Source organism: Melitaea cinxia, chromosome 17 (genome assembly GCF_905220565.1).
Source record: "Melitaea cinxia chromosome 17, ilMelCinx1.1, whole genome shotgun sequence".
Taxonomy (NCBI): Eukaryota; Metazoa; Arthropoda; class Insecta; order Lepidoptera; family Nymphalidae; genus Melitaea; species Melitaea cinxia.
Window position 1 is genome coordinate 7,427,777 of NC_059410.1, and position 27,756 is coordinate 7,455,532.

General features: G+C 36.4%; 1 protein-coding gene across 1 annotated transcript in view; it reads right to left on the reverse strand.

Annotated features, from left to right (window-relative positions):
- Positions 1-7,553: 7,553 nt before the first annotated feature.
- Positions 7,554-27,756, reverse strand: part of LOC123661705 (tyrosine-protein kinase hopscotch) — a 37,514-nt gene continuing 17,311 nt past the window's right edge. Inside the window, 10 exon segments of the mRNA XM_045596652.1 lie at positions 7,554-7,823; positions 9,012-9,161; positions 9,346-9,518; positions 9,835-10,008; positions 10,578-10,730; positions 16,134-16,307; positions 17,901-18,082; positions 19,065-19,139; positions 22,313-22,451; positions 23,513-23,663. Coding sequence (XP_045452608.1) covers positions 7,685-7,823; positions 9,012-9,161; positions 9,346-9,518; positions 9,835-10,008; positions 10,578-10,730; positions 16,134-16,307; positions 17,901-18,082; positions 19,065-19,139; positions 22,313-22,451; positions 23,513-23,663 — 1,510 coding nt within the window. The 3' untranslated portion in view covers positions 7,554-7,684.

Genomic DNA, 27,756 nt, shown 5'->3' on the forward strand with positions numbered 1-27,756 from the left:
CTTGGTGTTGGACCAAAAAGTGGTGCCGATATAAACTAATCTGTAGGTTTACTGCTTTGTAAAAGACTATCTTAATTGGCTAATTACAAAGTTTTACCGCATCACATCCAATGATTGCACTACATTGTGAAACTTTGTTCTAAGTCTTTTCAAATCCCAATGGAACGTTTTTAAAAGTGAGCATTTTTTTAACTAACTTCAAACCATGATAATAATGAATTTTAAAGTCATTTACTGGCCAGTAATTAAAATAAATCTATAAAGCCCATAACAATATACTATGATTGTATTTAAATCATAACAAAGTAAGTATGATGTATTTAATATTGGCCTTTGTTTGGTCAATTTACATCTCTTTCTTATTCTAGTGCTTAGATAAAAGAGATGACAGACATCTGTTTCGTTAAATGTAACCTGATGTTTTCTAATTGAGTACTTCCATTTTCATGTACGTTTAATTAGGTACTTATTATATAAATTAACGAAAAGATCAATTCATGAATTGTAGTAAAAAGAAACAGCTACAAATTTTTCGTCGACGGTATAATCTTCACGTCCATCCTGACGGGACTACAAATCAATTTCAACTATTAATCACTAGACGTCACCCCAACTTCCGCTGCGTTGCGCTCGTGAATAATGCAATGAGACTGCTTCGTGTTAAACATAAACCCAAATTAGCACAGTTCATAAAGCTTGATGTTCGACATAGAAATTCCTAACATAGTCTGACATTTATCATATGTACATACAATGTAGCCGAGTCTGCAGATAAATTGAATAGAAACGAGCTGCCTCCTTACTATTTATAGCAGTCCCGTTGCTAAAGGAGGCTCCTTGAACACTTACTCTTATTACCATAAAAATTTAAACCTCCTTTAAAAATAACACACTTAGATGATAAGTCCTTTCTACAAACACAGTGTTAGATAATAAGGTATTATATTACCATCAATATCATATTTTACCTAACCTAACCTAATGAAACTATTACAATGAAAATGTAGCACACAACCGCAACCTTATTTATAAACAAATTCCTAAGTGTACTGAAACGGCGTCCGTCGCATAGTTTGCACGCCACACAATTAAAACTTTTGAGTGCTCTAACTTTGGTTAACTGACTTTCAATATTGTTCTTGAAAAACTTGACAATATTTACTAATTATTTTTAGTTGGAAACAAAATTAAATATGTCTACTTATTTAAAAAAAATACAATAGAATTGAGAACCTCTTCCTTTGGTGGAAATCGGTTAAAATATAAAATTTTCTTAATATTCATACTTACCTGTCAGATAACGAAAGGCTAATAAGGTTATATATAAATATAATAAGGTATATACCCTTTTAGCTCCGCAATGCAGGATAAAGCAAGGTATCATGAATTATTTTGAAGCAATTACTGAGATGAGTTTACTTACTACATCATGATGCAAGCGTCCCTGTATTGGAAAAGGCTTCTTGTGTCTTCACCACAATTTTTTTGCATGTTAGCGATATTAGAAGGTAGGCGTGTTTCAGAACTTCTTTACTGGCGACACAAGACAAATTAAAAGATAATATTTATAATATTTTTCTCAGAAATTAATAAAAAAACGACGTTAATTACATCGACTTATAATAACGACATAGGTACGCGATAAATAAGTCAATTAAATATGCATTATTAGGGATAACTCTAAAATACCAGCCATATGAGAAGAGCCACCTTCAATTAAAAAAAGAATAATCAAAATCCAGTAAAATGTTATGAGGTTAACACATAAAAAATACAGTCGAACTTACACCCTTTTTTTGAAGTCTGTTAAAAATGAAAACTCTACCCCGGATACACTGTTACTATAGTAAGTATAGCGTTTTAAGTGTTTATCTCCCAGCGTCATCTCGACTTAGCTATCAGTAAACATTAATTATTGAACATCAATTTTTTTAGTTGTATTAATTTTTTTTTTACAAGTGGAAATAGAACACGTGGGAATTAATATTCATACATAATTAGGACAGTAAATATCGTGACAAACATTATGTTTCAAAAAACTTTTTGAAATATAAAGTGCATATTGGTCTTCTGTTTGTTGTTTTTTGTTAAAAGTTCCATACACTCCGTAGACCTTACTTACGTTATCTACTCGGTTAGACGCCATTGCACACGCTTTCTTAAAGACCATCCAAGTGAAGCAGGTTTGTGCGCTGTCGAATGTAGCGTCTAACTTTTACCAGAAAGCATAATACATAAGTTTGGTACATGAGCGCCTTTAAGGCGTTAAAGTTTCAATATTCTCTCGAATCTAAGAATTTTATATTGAAGAAGTATATAAGCTACTTATTATAAACAGTCCATTTTATCTAACAGACATTATTTGCTTTCTCCTATAATTTGTGAGATTGCGAGGAACTAGCTAACCAATACTAATTCAGCTGCATTTTTTTACCGACTTCAAAAAAGAAGGATATATATAAAAACATATATCATGTATGTTCGGGGATAACTTTGTCGTTTGTGAACCGATTTTGATAATTCTTTTTTCGTTGGAAAGGATATATTCCTGGTGTGGTACCATGATAAGGAAACCAGAATCTGATGATGGGATCCCAGAGAAATCGAGGGAAACTCGAAAATCCGCATAACTTTTTACTGGGTGTGCCGATTTTGATGATTTTTTATTTAAATTTTATCGAGATTGATTACAACTTTTGGAGTAATCTTTGATAATGCGTATTTACTTGACCATTTTTTCGTCTACCTACGTTGTATTACTTGTCGATGTAATTTATATCATTGTATATATAATTGTCGGTGTAATTGAAGTCGGCTTTTTTTTTCGTTTGCCAGCAAACACAATTATAATTATATTGATACAGTAGATAAAAATATGATTTTCTAAAAACATATGACACGACAGAAAATTTGGTGCAACTTGTAAAACAGATTTCTATAAAATTTTATTTGTTACCACAACTTGATAAACCGTTGTAAATTGTAAATTACTTGTTGTATGTGATATAGATTGTGAAAGAAAAACACAAAATTTTTCAATTAATTTATATTTAAATTGATGGCAAAAAAAAATGAAACAGCGTAATTTATTGGTAAATACGATTTTTACACAAACTGCAGCATTACATAAATGATAATAAAATGATTAATTTAGAAAATTTAATTATATTACTTACAAATATTTCAATTATAAAACGACATTATTGAAAATCAATAACTTATTTTTGAAACACATAATTTTAAGATACCAAAACGATAACACGTGTTTGCTTTCATTACTACAAGTTTAATATACAACCTCTTCATCCGATAATTACATAATAAAATCTTTCTTTTTTACTTACTTAGTTTCCAAAATCTAAAGAAATAATATAATTGAGCCTTTGTGCAGTCAGAAATCCATATTAATATTTTATAAGGAAGGTACTATTCAAAATGGCATACACAGGTAGAAGACCACTTATGACAAAACGTATGTATATTGAATAAGAAAACATTACATCCTATATACAGTCCATTTTATTAAAGACTATGATAAAATATTTTATTTATCAAACAACATTAAGTTAGCAAAAAATTTATAAAGCATCTTTATAAGCATTTAATATATCAACGTAATTAACTTCAAAAATGCTTTTTTTATGTTCGCTTTTGATATAAATAAAAATTCAAACAAAATGGACTATTTCTTTTATTGATCTGTAAAAGGCAAGTTTATGTAGTCAAATCATATCTAATCGATTCACTATCGTAAAAATACCATTTATTTTAAAGACTTGTAAAGGACATACTCAAAAATTCTATTAAAATTATTTTTCAACAACTATCATCACTTACGTATTCGTCGTAATGTTCATATCATCACTAATGTTTATGGCCGTTTTCCTTACATCGTAAAATTTAATCATATTTTACATTGAAAGAAACTTTCATTCTATATAATAAAGTTTACTTACAATTTTATTTTAACGCCTACTATATTCTATAGAAAATTACATCGATGTATTAAAAGAAAAACTACAATAAAGTAAATCATAGTTTTACATAGCTTTTTTATTTTTTGAGTTATTTTTTATGTGGTAACTGTCAATTGTTTTGAACTGATCTGTTGTACTAATATGTTATGACGATTTTTTTTTAATGAAAATAATATACCTATCACAGTAATATTTGAACAGAATATAAATTTATGGGACAAAACAAGAATATCGGCACAAAATCGAAAAAATACTACATTGAATCATAAAGTTCTAAGAATTGATAAACTTATAACTTTTATAAAAGGCTCTACGTACAAGACGTGACTACGCCGTCGTCAGATTTCGTGAATTCAAATCACGTACTAAGTAGCCACGATATTTCAGATCGAAAATCTTTAAGAATAAATTTAAAATTTCGATCGATTTTAATTGAGATACAGTATTTTAAATCAAAGAAGATTATTTAATTACTAATACAGTGAAGATAGTCAAGATAGTAAGAGACCGAAATATAAAAAAACGTGACATGACACTCGTATTAAGAAAAGGAATAATTTCGAGAATCATTCCTATTTCGTAACTCGATTATGAATACAACGGTCATTAGATCATAATTATTATTGTCGTATAAACGCTACAAAAATATCACACACGTGTTATGAAATATTTGCAATACGAATTTGTAAAACAATTCTTTTGGATCGGATTTTTAATCTACTTTTTTCGGACTCATGGTATTATTGTGAACGCTGAAACGCTAAAATTGTAATTTAATATTCTGTTTGGAGATTTCAATTTTCGTGGCCACTCAACCTAATGAGTGATTTTAATACAATAATTTAAATAACACTAAAAAGGCGAGAAATGTAATAAAAAGAAAGCTATTCCAATATTTCAGAATAAGCTCGTTCCAATATTATAGATGCGAAACTTTGTAAATAAAAAACATTAGATAATATGTACGCAAAGACTTCTGAATGTGTTGCCATGAAAATGGTGTATAGGTATGTCAGAAGTAGGCGCTGAAAATGTTATAAATAATTGTAACAGGACACCGCTACGGTATTATTTTATTAGACATGGCCAATCTGGTATTACATAACTGAAATTGATTGTATGGCAATAATAAAATGTTTACGAAATCTAAGTTTTCAAGTGGATTAAGCTCCAAAACTTTTTCTCCGGAGTAAAAGGCCCACGCCCAATAGTGGGATGTTATAGGGTGAATGAAAAAAATTATTCAAGACCTAAAAGCTTAAGTTCGTTATGAGAAATTATTAATTTGAAATATTTATTAAACCCTGTCATTAGATTGAGGCGCCACGGGCATGCTAGCGTATCGTTTATTTAATATTTACATTATATGTACATTGTATTGTATTTTATAAAAGGTATTGTAATTAATTAAGTTAACAAAAGAAACGTTGTTTTCATTTACTTTAATTTCTTTTAACTATAATTACGAATAGGTATATATTATTTCATTAAAGCGAAAAGAAAAAAAAGGCAAGCTTCGTTGTATTAATTTACAATTTACACCGACCGAATTACGATCGCATTGCTTATATTATGATTTATAACATTCATTTAAAAATTTAAGCCTTGTTGAATTCAAAATCCAAATATTCTTTCATTTTGACAAAAGCGAATATTAACCGTGAAATTTTATATTCTAGGCAATACATATGTGTATATTTATAACAATATCAACAAAGCTAATAAAATGATTTAATAAGGCCAATTTATTCCGTGTAGCACCGATTTACGGCTCAATATCAGTCTCTAAAAACATTCTTAGCGATATAAAGTTATTACATCCAAGGTTAAATTATAAACAGTTTATAGCATCAACAATACGACAACTGCATAAAGTAGGTTCCTAAATATAATATATTATAACGATCCATAAAAAGTAACTGTCACAACAGCAAATTGTAAACTCATCGCCACAATAAAAATTTAATGTTATCCATACACAATTGATCTTACAATAACATCGTATCTATAGTTAACATTATTTAAAGATAATTTAATATCATCTTTGGTTTATCGAGAATTAAACTAGATAACATTAATAAACTTGAAAAATTGTAATATATATTTCTAAATAACCGTCACTATTTATGTATTAATTGCAAAATATTAATAATATAAATAAAATATATTATATAAAATTACTATAAATTTCAAGTTTAATAATTGTTATCTTGCTAAATTCATTTAGAAAATACATCAGAATAAAAATAATCTATAACCTAGAATTGACTCAACACAGTCATAATAAACTTTCCTAATGGGCAAGTATGTATCTGTCGCTGTCGCGTATTTCATGATTTACATAATTATATCTCACTAAAGCTACTTATAAAATAATCCTTAATTTAAAAAAACTAATGTGATCTAATAAAAATTGCATGGAGGTATTGTTCATAATAGATTAATCTGTATAAGGTTACCACATTCAGGTAACCATAGCAAAACAAACAGTTTTCTGAATGTAGCAACCGGACATTAGTCATTTAATTGCACTTACGTTACCAAATATATTTACATCAACTAAGGCAAATGCGCGAAGGAACCACAATACACAAATAAAAAATCCACATAAAAAAAAAATCACTTTTTCAGACCTCAATGGTACCTGTTGTAATTATTTTACAAATACACAATAAATATGATGGCATTTAGAACCAACTGCCTATTTTAAGTCGCTTAATAGTTTAATACTTTAACTATTAACCGACTATTGCCACTTATTTGTAGTGTGCGCAACGAACTCGCTATGTACTTATCAAATTGGTTCCATGCTGATACTCAGCAAAGCCTATCTCCAATCGTTGCAGTCTAAACCTTCAGGGCAATAAGTATTTAGAGCATGATTAGGAAAAGATTCTCTATTATTACGAATATGGAGTTAAAATTAAAAAAATCAAACACTTGGATCAATATATGGGACATCTAGAAAAATTTAACTTGGTCTAAAAATTTGCTTGAAAACTAATATATGTTTATATAGTTACATTATAATAAATGTACCAATAGTTTTCATGTGTTATTTAGATTGGGTTTAAAGTTTATAACATTTTTAGAGATTTTCAATGTAAATTCGAATCATCTCTTGTCAAGAGTCTTAATGTTTGGTTCTTTAGAGATCTATAATAAATTTAAAGTCGATCAAGAAGCATATTCTATGTAACGGACTTCACGCGAAATATATTCGTCAACATTTTAAATTTAAATAATATAAATACTCCTACTAAAAGTAATAAAATAAAATTAATACATTAGTATATTATCATAAATATTACATGTACTCAGAGGCGTAGCTAACGCTATATCAATCTAGCGAATTATACGTGCCATTCGAGCTATAACTAGAACTTTATATACATTTTTAAATTGCATAGCCCGAGCTTTGCTACAGTTGAGTAAATAGCACCCCCCCCCCCCACACCTCCACACCCCCAAACACTTTCGACATATGGGCCTCGGTAAGGATTAGTTTTTTTTTTTACACAACTAGGTCGACAAACAAGCGTCCAACTCAACTGATGGTAAGCGATTACCGTCGCCAATAGAAGCCTGCTACACCAGAAGCATCGCAAGCGCGTTGCCGACCCTACCCCCCTCCCCTCCAATGCTCTAGCTACGCCACTGTTTGTACTAAAGGTAGTCTTCAGACAATGTTGAGGTGAGGTTGAAGCTCACTTGTACTCGTCCATGAAGCGCTTGCACATGTGCACGAGGTCGATGAACTTGGGCCGCATGTTGGGGTCGAGCGCCCAGCACTCCTTCATGAGGTGTCGGAATATCTCAGAAGGGCAACCCTCTGGTATCTGGAAACTGCAAAAAATTTATTGCTATACAAGATATCAAACTACGAACTTACGTCTATAGACCTATTAGGTCCAATTATTATTAATCCAAAATGTTCCAATACATACAAACTCCGTTGCAAAATGTTGAACAGTTTAGAAAGAGTTCAGTGGTTTAATGAAATACAATTTTGCTGATAAATTCAACTAAACATTGGAATCGAAGGACACTCTACTAGAGTAAATGGATATAATTAACTTCAAAATATTTTTGAATATCATATCAAAAATTGACCGCTCCAGCGGGGTTCGAACCCGCGTCTCCGACTGACCGTGTCGGCGCTCAAGCCAATTAAGCTATGAAACGATGTACCCGCAAGATCGAAATTTTTGATATGATGATTTTTATTTTCGGTTTAAGCGAACCGTGGCGCCGTCTATAGTGAGTTCTTTACAGAAACCCGTAACTATTCAAAGTTTCATATTACAATAAAATCTTTGACAGGAGACGACACCATGCTATTTTTAATATGTACGATACGGATTCAGCTCTGGCCCTGCACTCGCAGCCCAACTACCAGGAGACAAGAACTCACCAGGAGGCGCGCTCGCGCGGGCGCTCGGTGTCGAACTTGGTCGTATACAGACCATGCCCTTACGCAGTAAAGCATCCGGCAGATTCAGCTCTGGCCGCCCAACTACCAGGAGACAAGAACTCACCAGGAGGCGCGCTCGCGCGGGCGCTCGGTGTCGAACTTGGTCGTATACAGACCATGCCCTTACGCAGTAAAGCATCCGGCAGATTCAGCTCTGGCCGCCCAACTACCAGGAGACAAGAACTCACCAGGAGGCGCGCTCGCGCGGGCGCTCGGTGTCGAACTTGGTCGTATACAGACCATGCCCTTACGCAGTAAAGCATCAGGCAGATTCAGCTCTGGCCGCCCAACTACCAGGAGACAAGAACTCACCAGGAGGCGCGCTCGCGCGGGCGCTCGGTGTCGAACTTGGTCGTATACAGACCATGCCCTTACGCAGTAAAGCATCCGGCAGATTCAGCTCTGGCCGCCCAACTACCAGGAGACAAGAACTCACCAGGAGGCGCGCTCGCGCGGGCGCTCGGTGTCGAACTTGGTCGTATACAGACCATGCCCTTACGCAGTAAAGCATCAGGCAGATTCAGCTCTGGCCGCCCAACTACCAGGAGACAAGAACTCACCAGGAGGCGCGCTCGCGCGGGCGCTCGGTGTCGAACTTGGGCACCTCCTGGCGCGCGCGCGTGAAGATCTCCCACGCCGTCACGCCGAACGACCACACGTCGCTCTTCGTCGAGAAGTGCCACGGCTCCACGGCCGACTCCGGAGCGTACCTTACCACACAAACTCAATATATCATTCAAAATCAAAATTTTCTTTATTTGAGTAGCCTTCACAAGTACTTTTGATTCGTCATTTACAATTATTTAATTAAATTAATCTTTAAAAAATATATATATTATGTTTAGCGTTGAAGTGTGAGTGAGTGTAAATTCTTCCATATATTTCAGTACCTACCAATTGATAGGAAGTAGTCGTTCCGTCTTAATTCGGTACGCATTCTCTTCTTTCGGTATAATCCTGGCGAGGCCAAAATCTGATATTTTAACGTGGTACTTGTTCACCACGAGAATGTTCCGTGTCGCCAGATCTCGATGAACTACATTTTTGGCTGATACGTGGTCCATACCCTGGAATGTACGAAATAATTATTAATTTTACAGCGTTCCATCAATAATATCGCATAGAAATGAATTAATATTGTTACCTGTCAGGTAATTATTTTTGAAAATATCACAATAAAATTACTTCGATGAATAACCCTTACTGCTAATTTATTCAATATTTTAAAGCGTCTAAAGTTACTTTACACAAACAAAGTTTAGGAACAACACAAACCCTAGGAACAGACAACCATGTATATGTGTGTGTGTAAGAAATATTCATTTATGTATTATTTACTTATTATTTATTGATTAAAATTCATCTATGGTTACTAAAACTCACCGTAGCTATATCTTTGGCATATTTAAGTAAATGCGATATCCGAAGTTTGTCTCCTTGGAACTTGAGGTAGTAGTTGAGTGAGCCTTCCTCCAAGTACTCCATAACTATGAGGACGTCTGAACCATGATCCCAAGAGTAACCGAGGATCTCGACTATGTTTATGTGTTGTAGAGACTGGAACAAATATGTATAATACACATAGACATCACGTAGCATTTACACTACATATTTATATATTGTAGTTCTTTTCTTTATGTAATATTTTTAACATAACTGCAAATGATTTTTAGCACTGTGTACTGACAAAAAATTATTAATGAGCTTTTTAAATTGTTATTAAATAAATTAGCCTCTAAAGGAATACTGTCCCGTAGGTATTTATTTAGGTTTATTAGAAGAAAAAAAAAGAAATGTAAACATTTTAAATCTGTCTGGAAACCTGTTTGTATATTGTTTGTACGATAGAACATAATTATGTTTTTAATTATTTTATAATCAGTACTTTCTTTTAAAACATAACATTAACATAATAAAAAACGAACGCACTTTAGACCACACAACTAAAGTAAAACTTCTTTAGATCCATCTAACTTATATCTCTCTCTCAATTTCCGTTCGCCATGCCCATACACGCACTTTTTGTAACGCTCTCGTCACGCATTCAACAGCTTATTCCCCTAGTCAAGCGTGCGTAAAGAAGTTTTACTTCAATAAAAAACATTATGGACTTTCAGGGAGTTTACCTTCATGATCTCTAGTTCGTTTTTAAAATCTTCATACAAGCTGCCATTTCTTTCGGAAGCTTGCCTGGTCAGTTTCTTCACAGCTACTTCCTTCCGTTGAGATTCTTGGTTGTCCCGTTCCATCCATCCTTTGAATACGTGGCCGTAATTACCCTATAATAATAATAATACATGATAAATTGAAAATCTTTCACAGAGGTATTCACGTACGATTTAAGTAAATATTAATATTTATTGCTTTCTTTTTGTGTATGCTAGTGTCATATTTAGAATATGTATTATGAAAGTTGTTAATTTTTTTCAATGTTATTCGATTACAAGCAAAGAGCAACACGGAGAAGAGTAGCCATGTACAGGCATTACCCTCTGTCAAGGTATAAGTCCAAATGGCCATATGCAAACAATAAAAGTAGTTGCAGCCGCACTGATCACTAGTCTAAATCTAGTTGCGCGATTGAATCAACGTCCTTCAAAAAATGCCAAATTGTTTTGTTTGTTGCTGCAAAAAGAGATCTGCCACGTCAAATTTACTAAAAAATGGCGTTACCTTTCATATGTTAGTATTTTTTAATCTCTTTGTGTAATATAATGTATATTTATTATGTATTTATATATGTATGTATTTTATATATGTAAGTATTATGTATGTTTATTATTATATATTATCTATTTGTCAAAGAGCAACACGGAGGGGAGTAGCCATGTACAGGCGTTCCCCTCTGTCAAGGCCAAATGGCCAAATGGCCATATGCAAACAATAAAACTAGTTGCCGCCGCACTGATCACTAGACTAAATCTAGTTGCGCGATTGAATCAACGTCCTTCAAAAAATGCCAAATTGTTCTGTTTTTTACTACAAAAAAAGATCTGCCACGTCAAATTTACTAAAACATGGCGTTACCTTTCATACGTAAGTATTTTTTAATCACATTATTACTTGTATACTTCTTTTAAACCTTTTTTAAACTTAAAAATTACAAATATTATCGTTCGTGTTGACTTGATTTGTTTACCAACACAAGCCGCTCGCCCGCATACGATATGCGGATCAGTCGAGCGACTGATCGGAGTCTATTTCCGAGAAGTCACTGTCGCCGAGCGATAGTGTTGTTACCGGTTTGTTTGTAGATGGTTATCGATAAAATGGCAAAGGCAAAAGAGGATACAGACATTTTTGAGATTTTGATTTATTTAAAATATTATATTGCTAGCTTTTTTTAATAACATAGTTATATAATAAAATTGCATTAAATTAAATATAATACACGTATTATGAGTATTAATACATTTTACTAGAATTACTTAATGTGAACTTCGACCATAATGTTTTATATAAAAATTTGGCAGGTTTTCTGAAAATCCAAATTTAAGGGATACATGGAAAAAAATTGTAATAACAGACAGACCTGGACGCCCACAAAAAATAGTGTAATTTGTTCAGATCATATCAATACCACTAACTTTCAAGTGTTGGCGAACAAAAGAAGGATTAGCCGAGGGCACCAAACCAACACTAACGCCACACTGTTTTTGTCCCGTAAGTTTTTTTTTTTGCCTCATGTACAAGGTAATTAAGATATGGTTCACCTTTGTCATAGTAGTGAAACGAAACTTAGATTTGTCAACTTTGAAAATTAACAATGTTAAATCCATCCTTTCAGAGTCATCAACAAATCATTAAATCTAGCAGATGACAAGCTATCATCTTATGATGCCATTAGTGTTACGCTCCCTACTCCCGATTCGTTGACATCACCGTGTACATCATCAACTCCTCAAAATGTATGTTAACTTTAAATCGTTTATTGTAGAATGGCATTGTTTGGCACAACAACGTTGCACCAAACGTATTGTGACATAATTATAATAGTTAGACATAGGCTGTCGCGACACTTTTTAACTGACTTCCAAAAAGGGGAGGTTCTCAATTCGACTGTATTTTTTTATGTATGTTACTTCAGAACTTTTGACTGGGTGAACCGATTTTGATGATTTTTAATTTAACAGAAAGCTGATGTTTATCATGTGGTCGCGTTTAAATTTCATCGAGATCTGATAACAACTTTTTGAGTAACCTTTGATAACGCGTATATATTACGTATATTGTATTACTTGTCAATGTAATTGAAGTCAGTTTTGTTTTCGTTTGTGAGCAAATACAATTATTGTAGATAATGATGTGTTGTACAAAGTCTTACTACATTATATATTTCTATTATCATTAGTTTTTGCAGCGTACGCAATGTAAGGAATTTTTTTAGGTTATTTTTTTATCCCTTGGGTTACATTATTGGAGTTTTAGTAAGGATCCCTAATATTTTTGAAAATATAGTATAACCTATGTCGCTCAAGGATTATGTAGCTTCTCAACGGTGAAATAATTTTTTGAATCGGTCCAGTAGTTTCGGAGCCTATTCTATGCTAACAAACAAACAATCAAATGTTTACTCTTTATAATCGTATATTTTACATGAAGATGTTTGATTTGTAGTATATAATAAATTAAGTCTATTTTTATAATAACATCTTACCTTTGTATCAAATTAAAAAACCTTATTTCCCTAACCGAGTACTTGCATTTATCGATAATGGATATCGACAGTAGTTACAACCATGGCTATAAGTACGTCTACCATGAGTTTCCAGAGACGATACACGTTAGCGAGTGTAGTAGAAAATTTGTATGGCAAGTTGAGCAGCGCCTCTACCGGATACTATCATTACTATATTTGGTACCATAAGTTTTCTCAGGACAGTTAAGTTAACTACACTCGTAAATGTCATTCTAGAGCGCCGATATTTTCATACAATTCGCTACCATGAGTAACATATTTGACAGATGTCACCCTGTTTAACTTTACTATTATAGTTGCGTCACTCACTTGAAAAAATCGTGCGAGAAGTTTATAATTATTAGGTTTATATACTATTTAATTGCATTATATTTGGTAGAACATAGCCCCGTTCCTAAAACACAATTTACGATATAATAATATTATTTTCTATATTTAATTTACGAAATAATATAATAATATAATACACATTATACAATTTATTTATAAAATTATGATCACGATTTACGTTAATAAAGAAAGAGATAAATAACCATAACACTTAAATAAACACTTACTTTTTCATATAATCCACCATAAGTTCGAACTGGGAAGCATTAGTTCTCATTTTTTATATTTTGTTGTTTTAGAATTATTGTATAACAATTAAACAATATGATTGTTTCACAAGTGTTTGACAACAACTTAAGTTAGACATTTAAACTAACGGAATAAATTGAAAAAATTTAGAAGTTCTTGAGCTCGCATGAATACACTGTAATATGCTGCTTTGCATTTTTGTCGGATTATTTTAAACTTCGTTTAGACCTCACTTCATTCGAAAGTCATCATGTTTACTCTTTCTTTTTTCTATACGGAAGAAAGAGATAAAGATATTAGTAACTAATACCAATATAACGGATTTAAAACTATAAGTCTTATCGAGTGCTCGATAGACTCTATAGTGAAATTTAGAAATACTCATAATAGGTATGGTATAGATAACTATTCCTGTTGCGTTTCTACGTTTACTACTGTAGTTATGTCATGTGCGCTTGTAACAAAAACTCATGGTAGAGGTAAAGAAACTTGTCAGTGTAGTTGCGGCGTGTCATTATACTGTAATGACACAGAATGTATCTATGTGTGTGTGAAAAATGTAAGTGTGATTTTAATTTAGTATGTGTGAGTTTCGTAGTGACAGACGATTATTTTTGTGTGGGAATTAGATAAAGTGTGCATGTGTGTAATTTCTCCCCGCAAAAAATGACAGACTATTTTGTATTGGTAGCAGACGCAATGGCTACTCTCCTCCGTGTTGCTCTATGTCTATTTGTACTTTATTCAAATATTCTAATTCGCACACCAATTAATTGTTAATCCTAACTGTAGTTTCTATTTCATGCCCTATACCAAAGGTTGTCTGGAAGAGATCGCTCTTTCAGCGATAAGACCGCTTTTGTTCATCTTTCATTTTATGTTTTTTTTTTTTAGTCATTTCTTTTAATGGTGTACATTATTATTATTATCATTGTTATATAGCGACCTTTATTTTAATATACATAGTTATATAATAAAATTGCATTAAATTAAATATAATACAATACTCACGAGTATTAACACATTTTACTATAATTACTTAATGTGAACTTCGACCATAATGTTTTATATAAAAATTTGGCAGGTTTCCTAAAATTCCAAATTTAAGGTATACATGGAAAAAAATTGTAATAATAAGTTTATTGGCAAAGATTTTTTCCTTCTATCAGTTACCATTCACACGAAAATGATTTTACAAATCATAATTTAGAACTGGCAAGATTAACAATGGAAAAATATACCGGTATAAGAATTTATTTCTTAATGAAAAAAGAAAACCCCCAAAAATGTATTCGTCATATCACCAGTGATAGATACAACTATCACTGATTTTTAAAATGATATACACATTTAGTTTATTTTTAACATAATTATTTTGTAATTATTGTAGTATATAATAAATATAGTCAATTTTTATAATAAAATCTCATCTTTGTATCATTTTAAAAACCTAATTTCCCTAACCGAGTACTTGTATTTATCGATAACGCATATTGACAGTTGTTACAACCACGGTTGTAAGCAACTTGTCTGTGTAGTTGCAGGCTGCGGCATGTCATTATGCTGTAAAACACAGAATGTACCTATGTGTATGTGAAAAATGTGTGTTTTTAATTTAGTATGTTTGAGTTTCGTAGTGGCAGACGATTATTTTTATGTGGGAATTAGATTTTTACTTTGTGCGTGTGTAATTTCCCCCCGCAAAAAATGACAGACAGTTTTGTATCGGTAAAAAACGCCATGGCTACTCCCCTCCGTGTTGCTCTATGATTACAAGCAATGTTTTATTTTAGACAGCTGTCGTTTAAAATCAATTGATAAACACTCATCTATCAATATCTCCCTAGCAAGATCATAAGAAACTAAAATTTTTCATGATAAAATGTACATAATCTAATCTAACATTCATCGACATCCGATACTTGCAAAAAATGCTTTCTTATCACGTTTATGATAGGAACCGTTACGCACAACTGAGAAGAGCGAGAGAGGAGACGCTATCTGATTTTTTGATCTGATCTGATCTTGTTCTAATTTGGGTTATCACGCACCTTTGAACCGAGTGATATGATTCATGAGATACAGCAATATATCAAAAAATCTGGACATAGATATTTTTAACCTGATAGCGATCGTTAGTCATAGTAGGGAATATATCAGCCAAATCGAATCGGAGCAGCGTTGTGAATCCGATCCCTGCTGCTGAGCTCTGATCTTTCTCCTACATAGGGAAAGAGGTCTATGCTCAGCAGTGGGATAATACAGGCTGAGGCGTAGTCAAGTTTAATGTAGTTATTACCTTTAATTAAAGTAACAGTCAGACTTTACTGTCATTGGATGATGTACTCGTTTTGATACGGTGTATAGTTTGTTGGTGTTCTATAAATAAATAAATGAGACTCACGCTGCCGATCTTCTTGGTGACGGTGACGAGGTAGGTCTTGCCCTGCGACACGATGGACTCCATGAGGCGCGGCGCGGCGGCGTCCCCGTCGGGCGCGCCGGCGCCCAGGCTGCTGCGGCGCGAGCGCGACGGGCCGCGCCGCGCCGCCGGGCTCTGCCTGTCTGCGGCCGGCGTCTGCGGGCCGCGTGAACACTCATCGTTACTGTTTCAATTGAGTTTCAACCCTATTGCGTCACTCGCTTACGAACACTCGCCTGCTAAACGAGGCGATCCGGAAGAAAACTTCAACTATAGAGAAAATCGAGCACCGTGCTGGAATAAAATTTCTTACTAAGCGAAGAAAGAACGGCCAGGCCATTTTAAATGAAGTGAAAACCGTTTATGAGGAACGGTGCCCTAGTAAATCAATTATTTGCAAGTGGCTTGGTCTTTTTTTGTACCTGTTGCGCTGCCAGTTGCAGGTTCGATCCCCGCACATGACAAACATTTGTATTGGCCATACAGGTGTTTGCCGTGGTCTGGGTGTTTGTGCAGTCCTTGTGAGTCTCCCCACCGTGCCTCGGAAAGCACGTTAAGACGTCGGTCCCGGTTGTTATCATGTACACCTGATAGCGTTCGTTACTCATAGTAGGGAATATATCCGCCAACCCGCATTGGAGCAGCGTAGTGGTTTTAAGCTCTGATACTTCTCCTACATGGGGAAGCCTATGCCCAGTAGTGGGATATTACAGGCTGAAGCGTATGGTCTTTTTTAACATGGTCGGGAATCGATTGAAGACGACGCCCGCTCGGAGAGGCCAGTTGAGGCCACCACATCAGATATCAAAAATTGTACTGGATGACACTCGTTTGAAGAAAAAACAATTATCTGCATTAGTTGGAGTATCAGATACCACCGTTTTGCGAATCCTACATGACCACCAGGATATGACAAAAGTCAGTGCGAGATGGGTACCGAGAATGCTCACGCTGCTTCAGCAACAACAGCAGGGCGTCAATGCGTCACAACAATTTTTGAAGTTGTGTGGAGACGAACCTGCACAGATTTTAGAGTGAACTAGTACCGGAGATGAAACATGGGTTCATCACTTTGAACCTAACTCCAAACAAGAGTCTATGGAATGTCATAAAAAAGGAACACCACCGTGAAAGAAATTCAGTGTCGGAGTCGGCTGGAAAGTTGGTGGCTATTGCGTTTTTGGATTGTGAAGGGTAATACTGATTGATTACGAAGTAAAGAGAATGACCGTAACCAGAGAAATACTACGCAACGATAACGATAACAACGATTCTAGAAAAATTTACCAAAGGTGTGTTGTTCTTGCAAGACAACGCGCCAGTTGACAAGAACAGAGTTGCACAAACTATTATTCTACACGCTATTCAGCATTACAGACAGACCGGTTCTTACACAAGAAGATGTACATCAAAGAGTGTTGATCGGTAAAATGTCTCCGCAATCGGTTCGCTACGTCTCCTGAGACCCCTAGGAGGTTGTTTGAAGAAAATTTGGCAGAAATAAATCTAAGATAATTTAGGCCAGTCCACCCAGAACTCACCATAGCTCAAAAACAGCGAAACTTACTTTTCAAAATCGCAAAGACCTCGCGTGTGTATAAATAGCGTGAAAGGTTTGATAATTTTTTTGAAGTTGAAACAGAAGGCTCGTCGAAGGACGTTCGATAATGCTCTGGTGTGGTATTTGTTGTGGTATTTTTCATACAAGCCAATTATTAGAGAATAGAGGCAACGAATAGTTTTGAAAACATACAAGATATAGGAAACTTTGTTTATATTAGTAGTAAGTAAAGCAAAATCTTGTTATCGACTTACGATATTGTCGTACTGGTCTGACATAGTCCCATTCATAGAGGGTATGCTGCTGTCAACTGATATAAGCGATTTGTTGCTACCTGCGTCACTTAGCTCGCTTGGAATAAATCTTTCACCTGTAAAAGATTAATATTATTATAGTACATATATATTCATGTTACGAAACTAGTACTAACGTAGGTTGTCAGTGACTGTCAACTGTGTGGTAAAGAAGTGATTCATAATAGAGTAAAATGTTTACTGATTACTTAAGGTATAAATAAATACCATTTAACATACACACACGGTCGTCTGTTCCTATGTTAAGCAAGTTAATGCTTGTGTTAGAGGTAACAGCCGACTTTTATAACGATATATAACTTTTATATGAATATAGAAATAATAAATATATAAATATATAAAAACAAATATTATATTACACCCAGACTCATGCGGGAATCGAACCCGCAACCCGCGCACAGAAAGCAGGGCCATTACTAACTGCGCCAACGGGCTAGTCAAAAATAGATAGTATAAAATATTTATTGAAGTAAAACTTCTTTACGCACGCTTGATTTGGGGAGTAAGGTAATGAATGCGTGACGAGAACGTTAACAAGAATATAATCAGGCGAGGCGAACAGAAATTGAGAGGGAGATATAAGTTAATGAAGATAGAAAGTTTTCCTTCAGTTGTGTGGTCTAAAGCACATCCGTTTTTTTTTTTTTTTTTGTGTTAAACTTCATACATGTAAAATAAATATGGGATTGATAATGACACCGGATCGCAAGTCCTCACAAATAATTATTATACGCACTTGTTTATTGTAGAAGGAATGTTTACAACAATTTTTCATTACTATAAATAAAATAAATGAAAAAAGAAATAAATATCTTATAACATACACACACTGTCGTCTGTTCCTATGGTAAGCGACTTAATGCTTGTAAAATGTTATAGCTGCTATAGTTACAATTTTTAGAATTTTGTGTCACAATTTTAAACTTAAGTAATCAAAATCAGATATTTCTATCAATCAATCAATAATCTATCTAAAACATTTAAACCAGTTATCAATAATTTTATCACACTAATTAAGTAACTGAAAAATGTACTTACTAGAAATAGTATCTGCGTGGTCTATGTGGTCGAGAGATATCTTTGGTTCTTCATACTCGTGAAGAGGTACATATTCTGAAAAGATATAAACTTATTAAAATTTAAAAGTTTTGCTCTACCACTTCTTCTACACTTGAAAAAAAATCTACGCGAAGAAAAAAACCGCACGTCGTATACGGACAAATAGAGCCCGTGGATGTTATTAATATAATTTATACATATAACAAAATGGTAGGAAAGTCAAAACTGTACATTGAATATTTTTTTAAAAGAATAAAATTGGGGTGTGATCTACAATCGGTACCGAAGCCAAAAATATACTTTTTAGAATTTTTGTCTGTTTCTCTGTATGTATGTCCGGGATAAACTCAAAAAGTACTGTGTGGATTTACTTCAAATTTGGCACGAATATTATTAAGAAGTCGGGTTAACGTATAGGCTACATATTATCTTGCTATCACCTACCAGGAACGAGCAGTGAACCTTAATTTCCTCAATGCATTCTGTAACAACGTGTATCGACCCATATTTGAATGCTGTTGTTATATGCTAATAACCATGCTATATAAGCTAACTTCACACTGTAAAAATCACGCAATATAAGTAACTAAGCCGATGAACATAATTAAATGAATATAAGTAGACAAGACAATTTTAAAGCAGCGCCATCTACGAGATTTTTCTGTAGATATGAAATGTAAAGAAGAAACGGGTAAATGAATGTCATTTTAAAAGGTATAATCGTAGGTATTTTTGGTGCTGTATAGCGTTGACGCAGACGGCGTCGCGGGCAGTAGCTGGTTATAAATAAAGCAGCACCCGGCGCGCGCTCACCGCGGTGCAGCATGTGGTTGAGGTCGCGCATGATCTCCTGCGGGCGCGGCGGCTCGCCCAGCCAGCACTGCCGCAGCAGCGCCCACGCCTCGCCCGGACAAGTAGAGGCCGTGGTCGTTATGAATATATATGGCATATATACCGCGGTGCAGCATGTGGTTGAGGTCGCGCATGATCTCCTGCGGGCGCGGCGGCTCGCCCAGCCAGCACTGCCGCAGCAGCGCCCACGCCTCGCCCGGACAAGTAGAGGCCGTGGTCGTTATGAATATATATGGCATATATACCGCGGTGCAGCATGTGGTTGAGGTCGCGCATGATCTCCTGCGGGCGCGGCGGCTCGCCCAGCCAGCACTGCCGCAGCAGCGCCCACGCCTCGCCCGGACAAGTAGAGGCCGTGGTCGTTATGAATATATATGGCATATATACCGCGGTGCAGCATGTGGTTGAGGTCGCGCATGATCTCCTGCGGGCGCGGCGGCTCGCCCAGCCAGCACTGCCGCAGCAGCGCCCACGCCTCGCCCGGACAAGTAGAGGCCGTGGTCGTTATGAATATATATGGCATATATACCGCGGTGCAGCATGTGGTTGAGGTCGCGCATGATCTCCTGCGGGCGCGGCGGCTCGCCCAGCCAGCACTGCCGCAGCAGCGCCCACGCCTCGCCCGGACAAGTAGAGGCCGTGGTCGTTATGAATATATATGGCATATATACCGCGGTGCAGCATGTGGTTGAGGTCGCGCATGATCTCCTGCGGGCGCGGCGGCTCGCCCAGCCAGCACTGCCGCAGCAGCGCCCACGCCTCGCCCGGACAAGTAGAGGCCGTGGTCGTTATGAATATATATGGCATATATACCGCGGTGCAGCATGTGGTTGAGGTCGCGCATGATCTCCTGCGGGCGCGGCGGCTCGCCCAGCCAGCACTGCCGCAGCAGCGCCCACGCCTCGCCCGGACAAGTAGAGGCCGTGGTCGTTATGAATATATATGGCATATATACCGCGGTGCAGCATGTGGTTGAGGTCGCGCATGATCTCCTGCGGGCGCGGCGGCTCGCCCAGCCAGCACTGCCGCAGCAGCGCCCACGCCTCGCCCGGACAAGTAGAGGCCGTGGTCGTTATGAATATATATGGCATATATACCGCGGTGCAGCATGTGGTTGAGGTCGCGCATGATCTCCTGCGGGCGCGGCGGCTCGCCCAGCCAGCACTGCCGCAGCAGCGCCCACGCCTCGCCCGGACAAGTAGAGGCCGTGGTCGTTATGAATATATATGGCATATATACCGCGGTGCAGCATGTGGTTGAGGTCGCGCATGATCTCCTGCGGGCGCGGCGGCTCGCCCAGCCAGCACTGCCGCAGCAGCGCCCACGCCTCGCCCGGACAAGTAGAGGCCGTGGTCGTTATGAATATATATGGCATATATACCGCGGTGCAGCATGTGGTTGAGGTCGCGCATGATCTCCTGCGGGCGCGGCGGCTCGCCCAGCCAGCACTGCCGCAGCAGCGCCCACGCCTCGCCCGGACAAGTAGAGGCCGTGGTCGTTATGAATATATATGGCATATATACCGCGGTGCAGCATGTGGTTGAGGTCGCGCATGATCTCCTGCGGGCGCGGCGGCTCGCCCAGCCAGCACTGCCGCAGCAGCGCCCACGCCTCGCCCGGACAAGTAGAGGCCGTGGTCGTTATGAATATATATGGCATATATACCGCGGTGCAGCATGTGGTTGAGGTCGCGCATGATCTCCTGCGGGCGCGGCGGCTCGCCCAGCCAGCACTGCCGCAGCAGCGCCCACGCCTCGCCCGGACAAGTAGAGGCCGTGGTCGTTATGAATATATATGGCATATATACCGCGGTGCAGCATGTGGTTGAGGTCGCGCATGATCTCCTGCGGGCGCGGCGGCTCGCCCAGCCAGCACTGCCGCAGCAGCGCCCACGCCTCGCCCGGACAAGTAGAGGCCGTGGTCGTTATGAATATATATGGCATATATACCGCGGTGCAGCATGTGGTTGAGGTCGCGCATGATCTCCTGCGGGCGCGGCGGCTCGCCCAGCCAGCACTGCCGCAGCAGCGCCCACGCCTCGCCCGGACAAGTAGAGGCCGTGGTCGTTATGAATATATATGGCATATATACCGCGGTGCAGCATGTGGTTGAGGTCGCGCATGATCTCCTGCGGGCGCGGCGGCTCGCCCAGCCAGCACTGCCGCAGCAGCGCCCACGCCTCGCCCGGACAAGTAGAGGCCGTGGTCGTTATGAATATATATGGCATATATACCGCGGTGCAGCATGTGGTTGAGGTCGCGCATGATCTCCTGCGGGCGCGGCGGCTCGCCCAGCCAGCACTGCCGCAGCAGCGCCCACGCCTCGCCCGGACAAGTAGAGGCCGTGGTCGTTATGAATATATATGGCATATATACCGCGGTGCAGCATGTGGTTGAGGTCGCGCATGATCTCCTGCGGGCGCGGCGGCTCGCCCAGCCAGCACTGCCGCAGCAGCGCCCACACCTCGCCCGGGCAGCGCGCCGGCCGCAGCAGCCGCGCGCCCGCCTCGTAGCTCTGCTGGTCAACCGCACCGATAAATAGACACAGCGGTCCCCCGGCGCGACGTTACTTAGGTACTTTAAGATTGACTTTCTTTCATTATTTTTTACTTTTTAAAGGCAACTCAGGTTATCGTGTCAGGGGTTTATTTTTAAATTTTTAATTTAATTTTTATTATACGACTAGGTCGGCAAAAGAGCCTGCTTGCAACCTGATGGTAAGCTGTTACCGTGGCCTATGAACTATGCTGTGTGGCTACGACAGTATAGAATATAGCCAAGCCTCTCTAATTGACCGATGGGGGGATAACCATCCAACTGCTGGCTTTTAAATACCAAACCTAAGTCAGACAACTTGAATAAAATTACTTTATTCAAATAGACACCAAGCACTTATGAATCTTCATTCTACAAATTAAAGTTATATTGGTTTTAATTAATATAAAAAATGACACTACCACGGATTTGGAATGTAGATTCTACAAAGCAGAATCAGCAAAAAAACCGCAATTACATAAAAATACCGTGAAATAAACTATAATATTACATTTTTTTTATGATTTTGCTTCAGCCTGTAATATTCCACTACTGGGCATAGGCCTCTTTCCCCATGTAGGAGAAGGATTCAGAGCTTAATCCACCATACTGCTCCAATGCGGGTTTTTATGATTACTATTGTAAAATATATTATTAAACTTACTTTATTAAAACTATATATTATAAATATTAAAATACCACATATATAGTTCGAACAAATACAAAAATTTTGAATTCAACTTTCTCAGATTTCTATATTTATACGATACTGCCTTTTAACGAAATACTGTGATATACAATATGATAATACCCATTTAAGGTTAACTGTCAGAACTTATACGGGACATATCCGCGACTGTCATTTAAAAACCCCCTATATTTTAGCGACGTTGCAGACGCCATTCTCATGGGCGACTTTGACAATCGCGGTAAGTTCCGTATTAATGGACGTAAGTAAAGGTGACGATATGACTAGATCACTCATTCCGATTCATTTGAATGAGAGAATGTCACCAAACTAAAAAATAGTCTATTACTCACCTTCGCGGTTAGCACGGGATTGGTTTGAGTCGGCGACTGTCCATACGAGAAGACCTCCCACAGTGTGGTCGCGAACGCCCATATGTCACCCAACACAGATCGCCTCGCGAGATTCATATCCGAAAAGAATTCCACCGGCATCCAATGGACGCTGCATACAAAGCATTGTCATAGTAACACATCATATGATACACCCGCATCATATTATGATACACAAAATACATTACTATTTGTGGCTACAAACATACTAGATCGTTCAATAAGTCCCGAGACTAACCTGGAAATGGCGCATATATTAAAAACTCTTTTGATTTTTAAAAAGTACTGGCTATCAATACAAGAATATGTGTCAAATTTTTAAAAATGGAACAAAAAAATTATTGATTTTGAAACACTTAAGTGACGCTACGGTTGTAAGGTCTGTTTTTTTGGAATTGTCCTAATTGGTAAACAAATATGGCGTACTTATGACCACAGACAATTAGAGTATAGTGTAGCTTAGTGAAGTGACACAAAGAGCAAATGAATGAACAATATCAATAAGCCATAGACAAAGTAAAATTAATTTTACATCGAAATATTTAATGATACCATATTGCTGAAATTATTTCAAAAACTAATAATATATTAAATAATTTTGCTAAGAATTAGTAGAGGTACAGAATTACGAAAAAAAATATTAATCGAGCATCGAGCATAAAAGGCAACAAAGGGGACTGTCCATTTTGGCCCAAAGTGAACAGAATTCATACAAAAAAACAAATATACCAATAATTTTCATAAATTAAATCATGTTTATTCGTGAATTGCAGTTTTATCAATATAAACTGATGAAAAGTTTATTTAATAAGTATTTTAATTCATTAATTATATACTTCTAGTTTATTTTCGGTTAGTGATTTGATTACAACACGTTGCCAGTCTTAAACAAACAATTATTATTAACGAACAATCGATTTTAAAATATTTTTAAATCAATTATTTGTTAAAATCGATTAAAAGTATTGTTAAATCGAATTAATAAGAAAAAAGTCTAAAAAAAGTCTATAAAAGTGTATTTAGTAAAAAAACATTTAACTTTGGTGAAAAATAAACTATTTTAGAAACATTGTTATTGACTAAATAAAAAGCAAGCAATTAATTATATTAAATTCGATTATCGATTTAATCGATTTATTTGTTTATTGAAAATATTATTTATTATGGCAACCCTAAACTACAGACTTTTGCTTCATAGATTCATTTGACTTCCATATTGCTTTCATAGTGATATAGCAACCTACTGTAAGGTTTTCCGTCAACCGAGAATTCATCACTACTGCGACGTAAAATACACAGTAGGCATATTCATAAGTAGGAAAATATATTTTGTATTTATTTTATATGTAAACAATAAAGGTCAGGCAGAGAAGCCATAAAAAAATATTATTGCAACTGCATGGTTGGTCGACGGACAGTAGGTTGTTGTGGCCATGTCATGAAATTATTTGGTTTTTTGGGCTGAAAAAGGTTTCAAGATTTTATAAATCTACCTGCCTAGTTTTTAGATAACATTCTGTTAACGTACGAATCCGATTAGTAAAACAAAAATAACAAAAGAATGATTTTTTATTTCAGAAACCTTCTTGTAATTATCCACAAAAAAACGAAAAATGAAACACCTGGATACAAAACTATATCATTTTTCTAATTCATACTTGTTAGTACTACTAACTTAATATATAATTATTATTCTCAGTGACTGTCCACTCGGGGCCGAAACCCCCATACAAAGTGGACAGTCCCCTATATATTTCGTTTATGTGATATGGTCGGTAAAAAAAAAGCCAAAAATAAAATTTACAACAAAATAAAGGGGCCGCCTGTGTCTAAAAAAAGTCGACCCTATTAATATTATTGTCACATTATTTGTATTTACTATGAATAAAAAACCTTGCGCCGGCGGCACACTCTCTCTAACATCTAAAAAAAGGACTAATAACATTGTAATCCACGAAGCTCTCATTGGGTAATCTTAAGTCTCATCCTAAAGTCTCAAATTTTTTTCCTGTGAACTACAGTAAACGTTTATGCCGTTGCTATGTGGTATACTTTAATATTATATGGGATAGCATTAAAAATGTTCAGGATGAAATTGATATTCAGAAATATTCATAATATAAAATAAAACCTTTACAATGAACACTTTACCATAAATGATTGACATTTGCAATATTTTGTAAGCATTTTTTTTGTGCGCTCAACATAAAAAAAAGAAGAAAAAAAAAAACAATTAATAACAAAATACAAATAAATAACAAATCGCTTTACTGTAATATTATTTAACAAGTTATAATTCGTGAAATTTTAAAATATAGTTAAAGAACATGGCCTATTTTATCGCTCATGCTGTTCATTCACTTCTAAAAATATTATGACCACATCCCTATTTGTCTTATAAAAAAAGATATTGAAATGTCATATTCGAAAATATTAGTTATCTGTACTCTCGGAATTCGTATTTTGTAGTTTTTATGTGTTTAAAATGATAAATTGATATTTGTTTTTAGTGAAATAAATAGTAAATGGAGTTTTACAAATGTCCGTAAGCTAATATGTTGTGAAAGTGAGTGATAAATGCGGAAAAAACGTGAATTACGATTGACAGCGGTTTGTTTACCAATTAGGACTCTTCCAAAAAAACAAGATATAATTTCGATACAATGGAAAAAAACGAGTTTCGCGTGTTGATAAAACATTGTTTTTTAATGGGAAAAAATACCGTTGAAGCACAGCAATGGCTTATAAAATGTTATGCAGGATCAGCTCCCTCTAAAGCAACCATTTGTCGGTGGTATGCCGACTTCAAACGCGGTCGCATCGACACCAATGATGGGGAACGCTCAGGTCGTCCAAATGAAGCAGTGACTCAACAAAATATTAACCAAGTCCTCAAAATCATATTGGAAGATCGGAAGGTAAAAGTGCGAGAGATAGCCGAGATAGTGAAGATTTCAGCTGGTAGTGTTTCACTATTTTACATAAAAATTTGGCCATGAAAAAGCTTTTTTCTAAGTGGGTGCCGCGTTTGCTTACAACTAATCAAAAGGAACAACGTATCAATGATTCAGAGCGATGTTTGGCGCTGATGAATCATAATAAAAAGGATTTTTTACGTCGGTATGTAACAATGGATGAAACCTGGATATACCATTTCACTCCGGAATCTAATCGGCAGGCAGCGGAGTGGGGAGCGGCTGGTGAAAGCCGCCCGAAGCGTCCAAAGACTCAGAAATCGGCCGGTAAGGTTATGGCGTCTATATTTTGGGATGCGCATGGAATACTTTTCATCGACTACCTTGAAAAGGGGCAAAATATAAATAGTGACTATTACATGTGCTTATTGGAGCGATTGAAGTACGAAATTGCGGATAAACGGCCTCACATGAACAAAAAGAAAGTGGTGTTTCACCAGGACAACGCACCTTGTCACAAGTCCGTGAGAACGATGGCCAAAATTAACGAATTGGGCTTCGAATTGCTTCCTCATCCCCCTTATTTGCCAGACTTGGCCCCCAGCGATTACTGGCTGTTTGCAGACCTCAAAAAAATGCTTCAGGGTAAGAAATTTGACTCAAATAGTGAAGTTATCGCAGCAACGGAGGCTTATTTTGAAGCCAAAGACAAATCGTTCTACACACATGGGATAGAAAAGTTAGAAAAGCGTTGGAGGGACTGTATCGCTCTTGGAGACTATGTTGATGAATAAAAATTAATTTTATAAAAAAGACCTTTTTTTAGTACTTAGTCTCGGGACTTATTGAACCACGTGTTACATTTCACACATTTCTTGTCTTCAAAGTATGCATGCCATAAGATTAAAACTTGTCCCTATTTCTTGGGACTACAATATAGAAAAATACGTAAGCATTTTATTAAAAAATCACAGCCAAATTAGCCTAGTGAACATAACACATGACTTGACACTAAAAAGATCGTTCCCTTAAATCAGAACAAGCAAAATTAAACAATAAAAGCAATTTACTCTTTAAAAATTTACAAAATAAAATGTTGTAAGCTTTAAAAACGATTTAGAATACATTCTGGGACACACCCGTTGTAGTAGCGTTGTGGAATAAACTGACAGTTCATTCTTTATTCAATGCAAATGTTCAAATAGAATTGATCAAAAATTTTATTTTATTTTATTGTTTCGGAAATATATAAATTTATATATTACATTATTATACTATAACTAATTATAA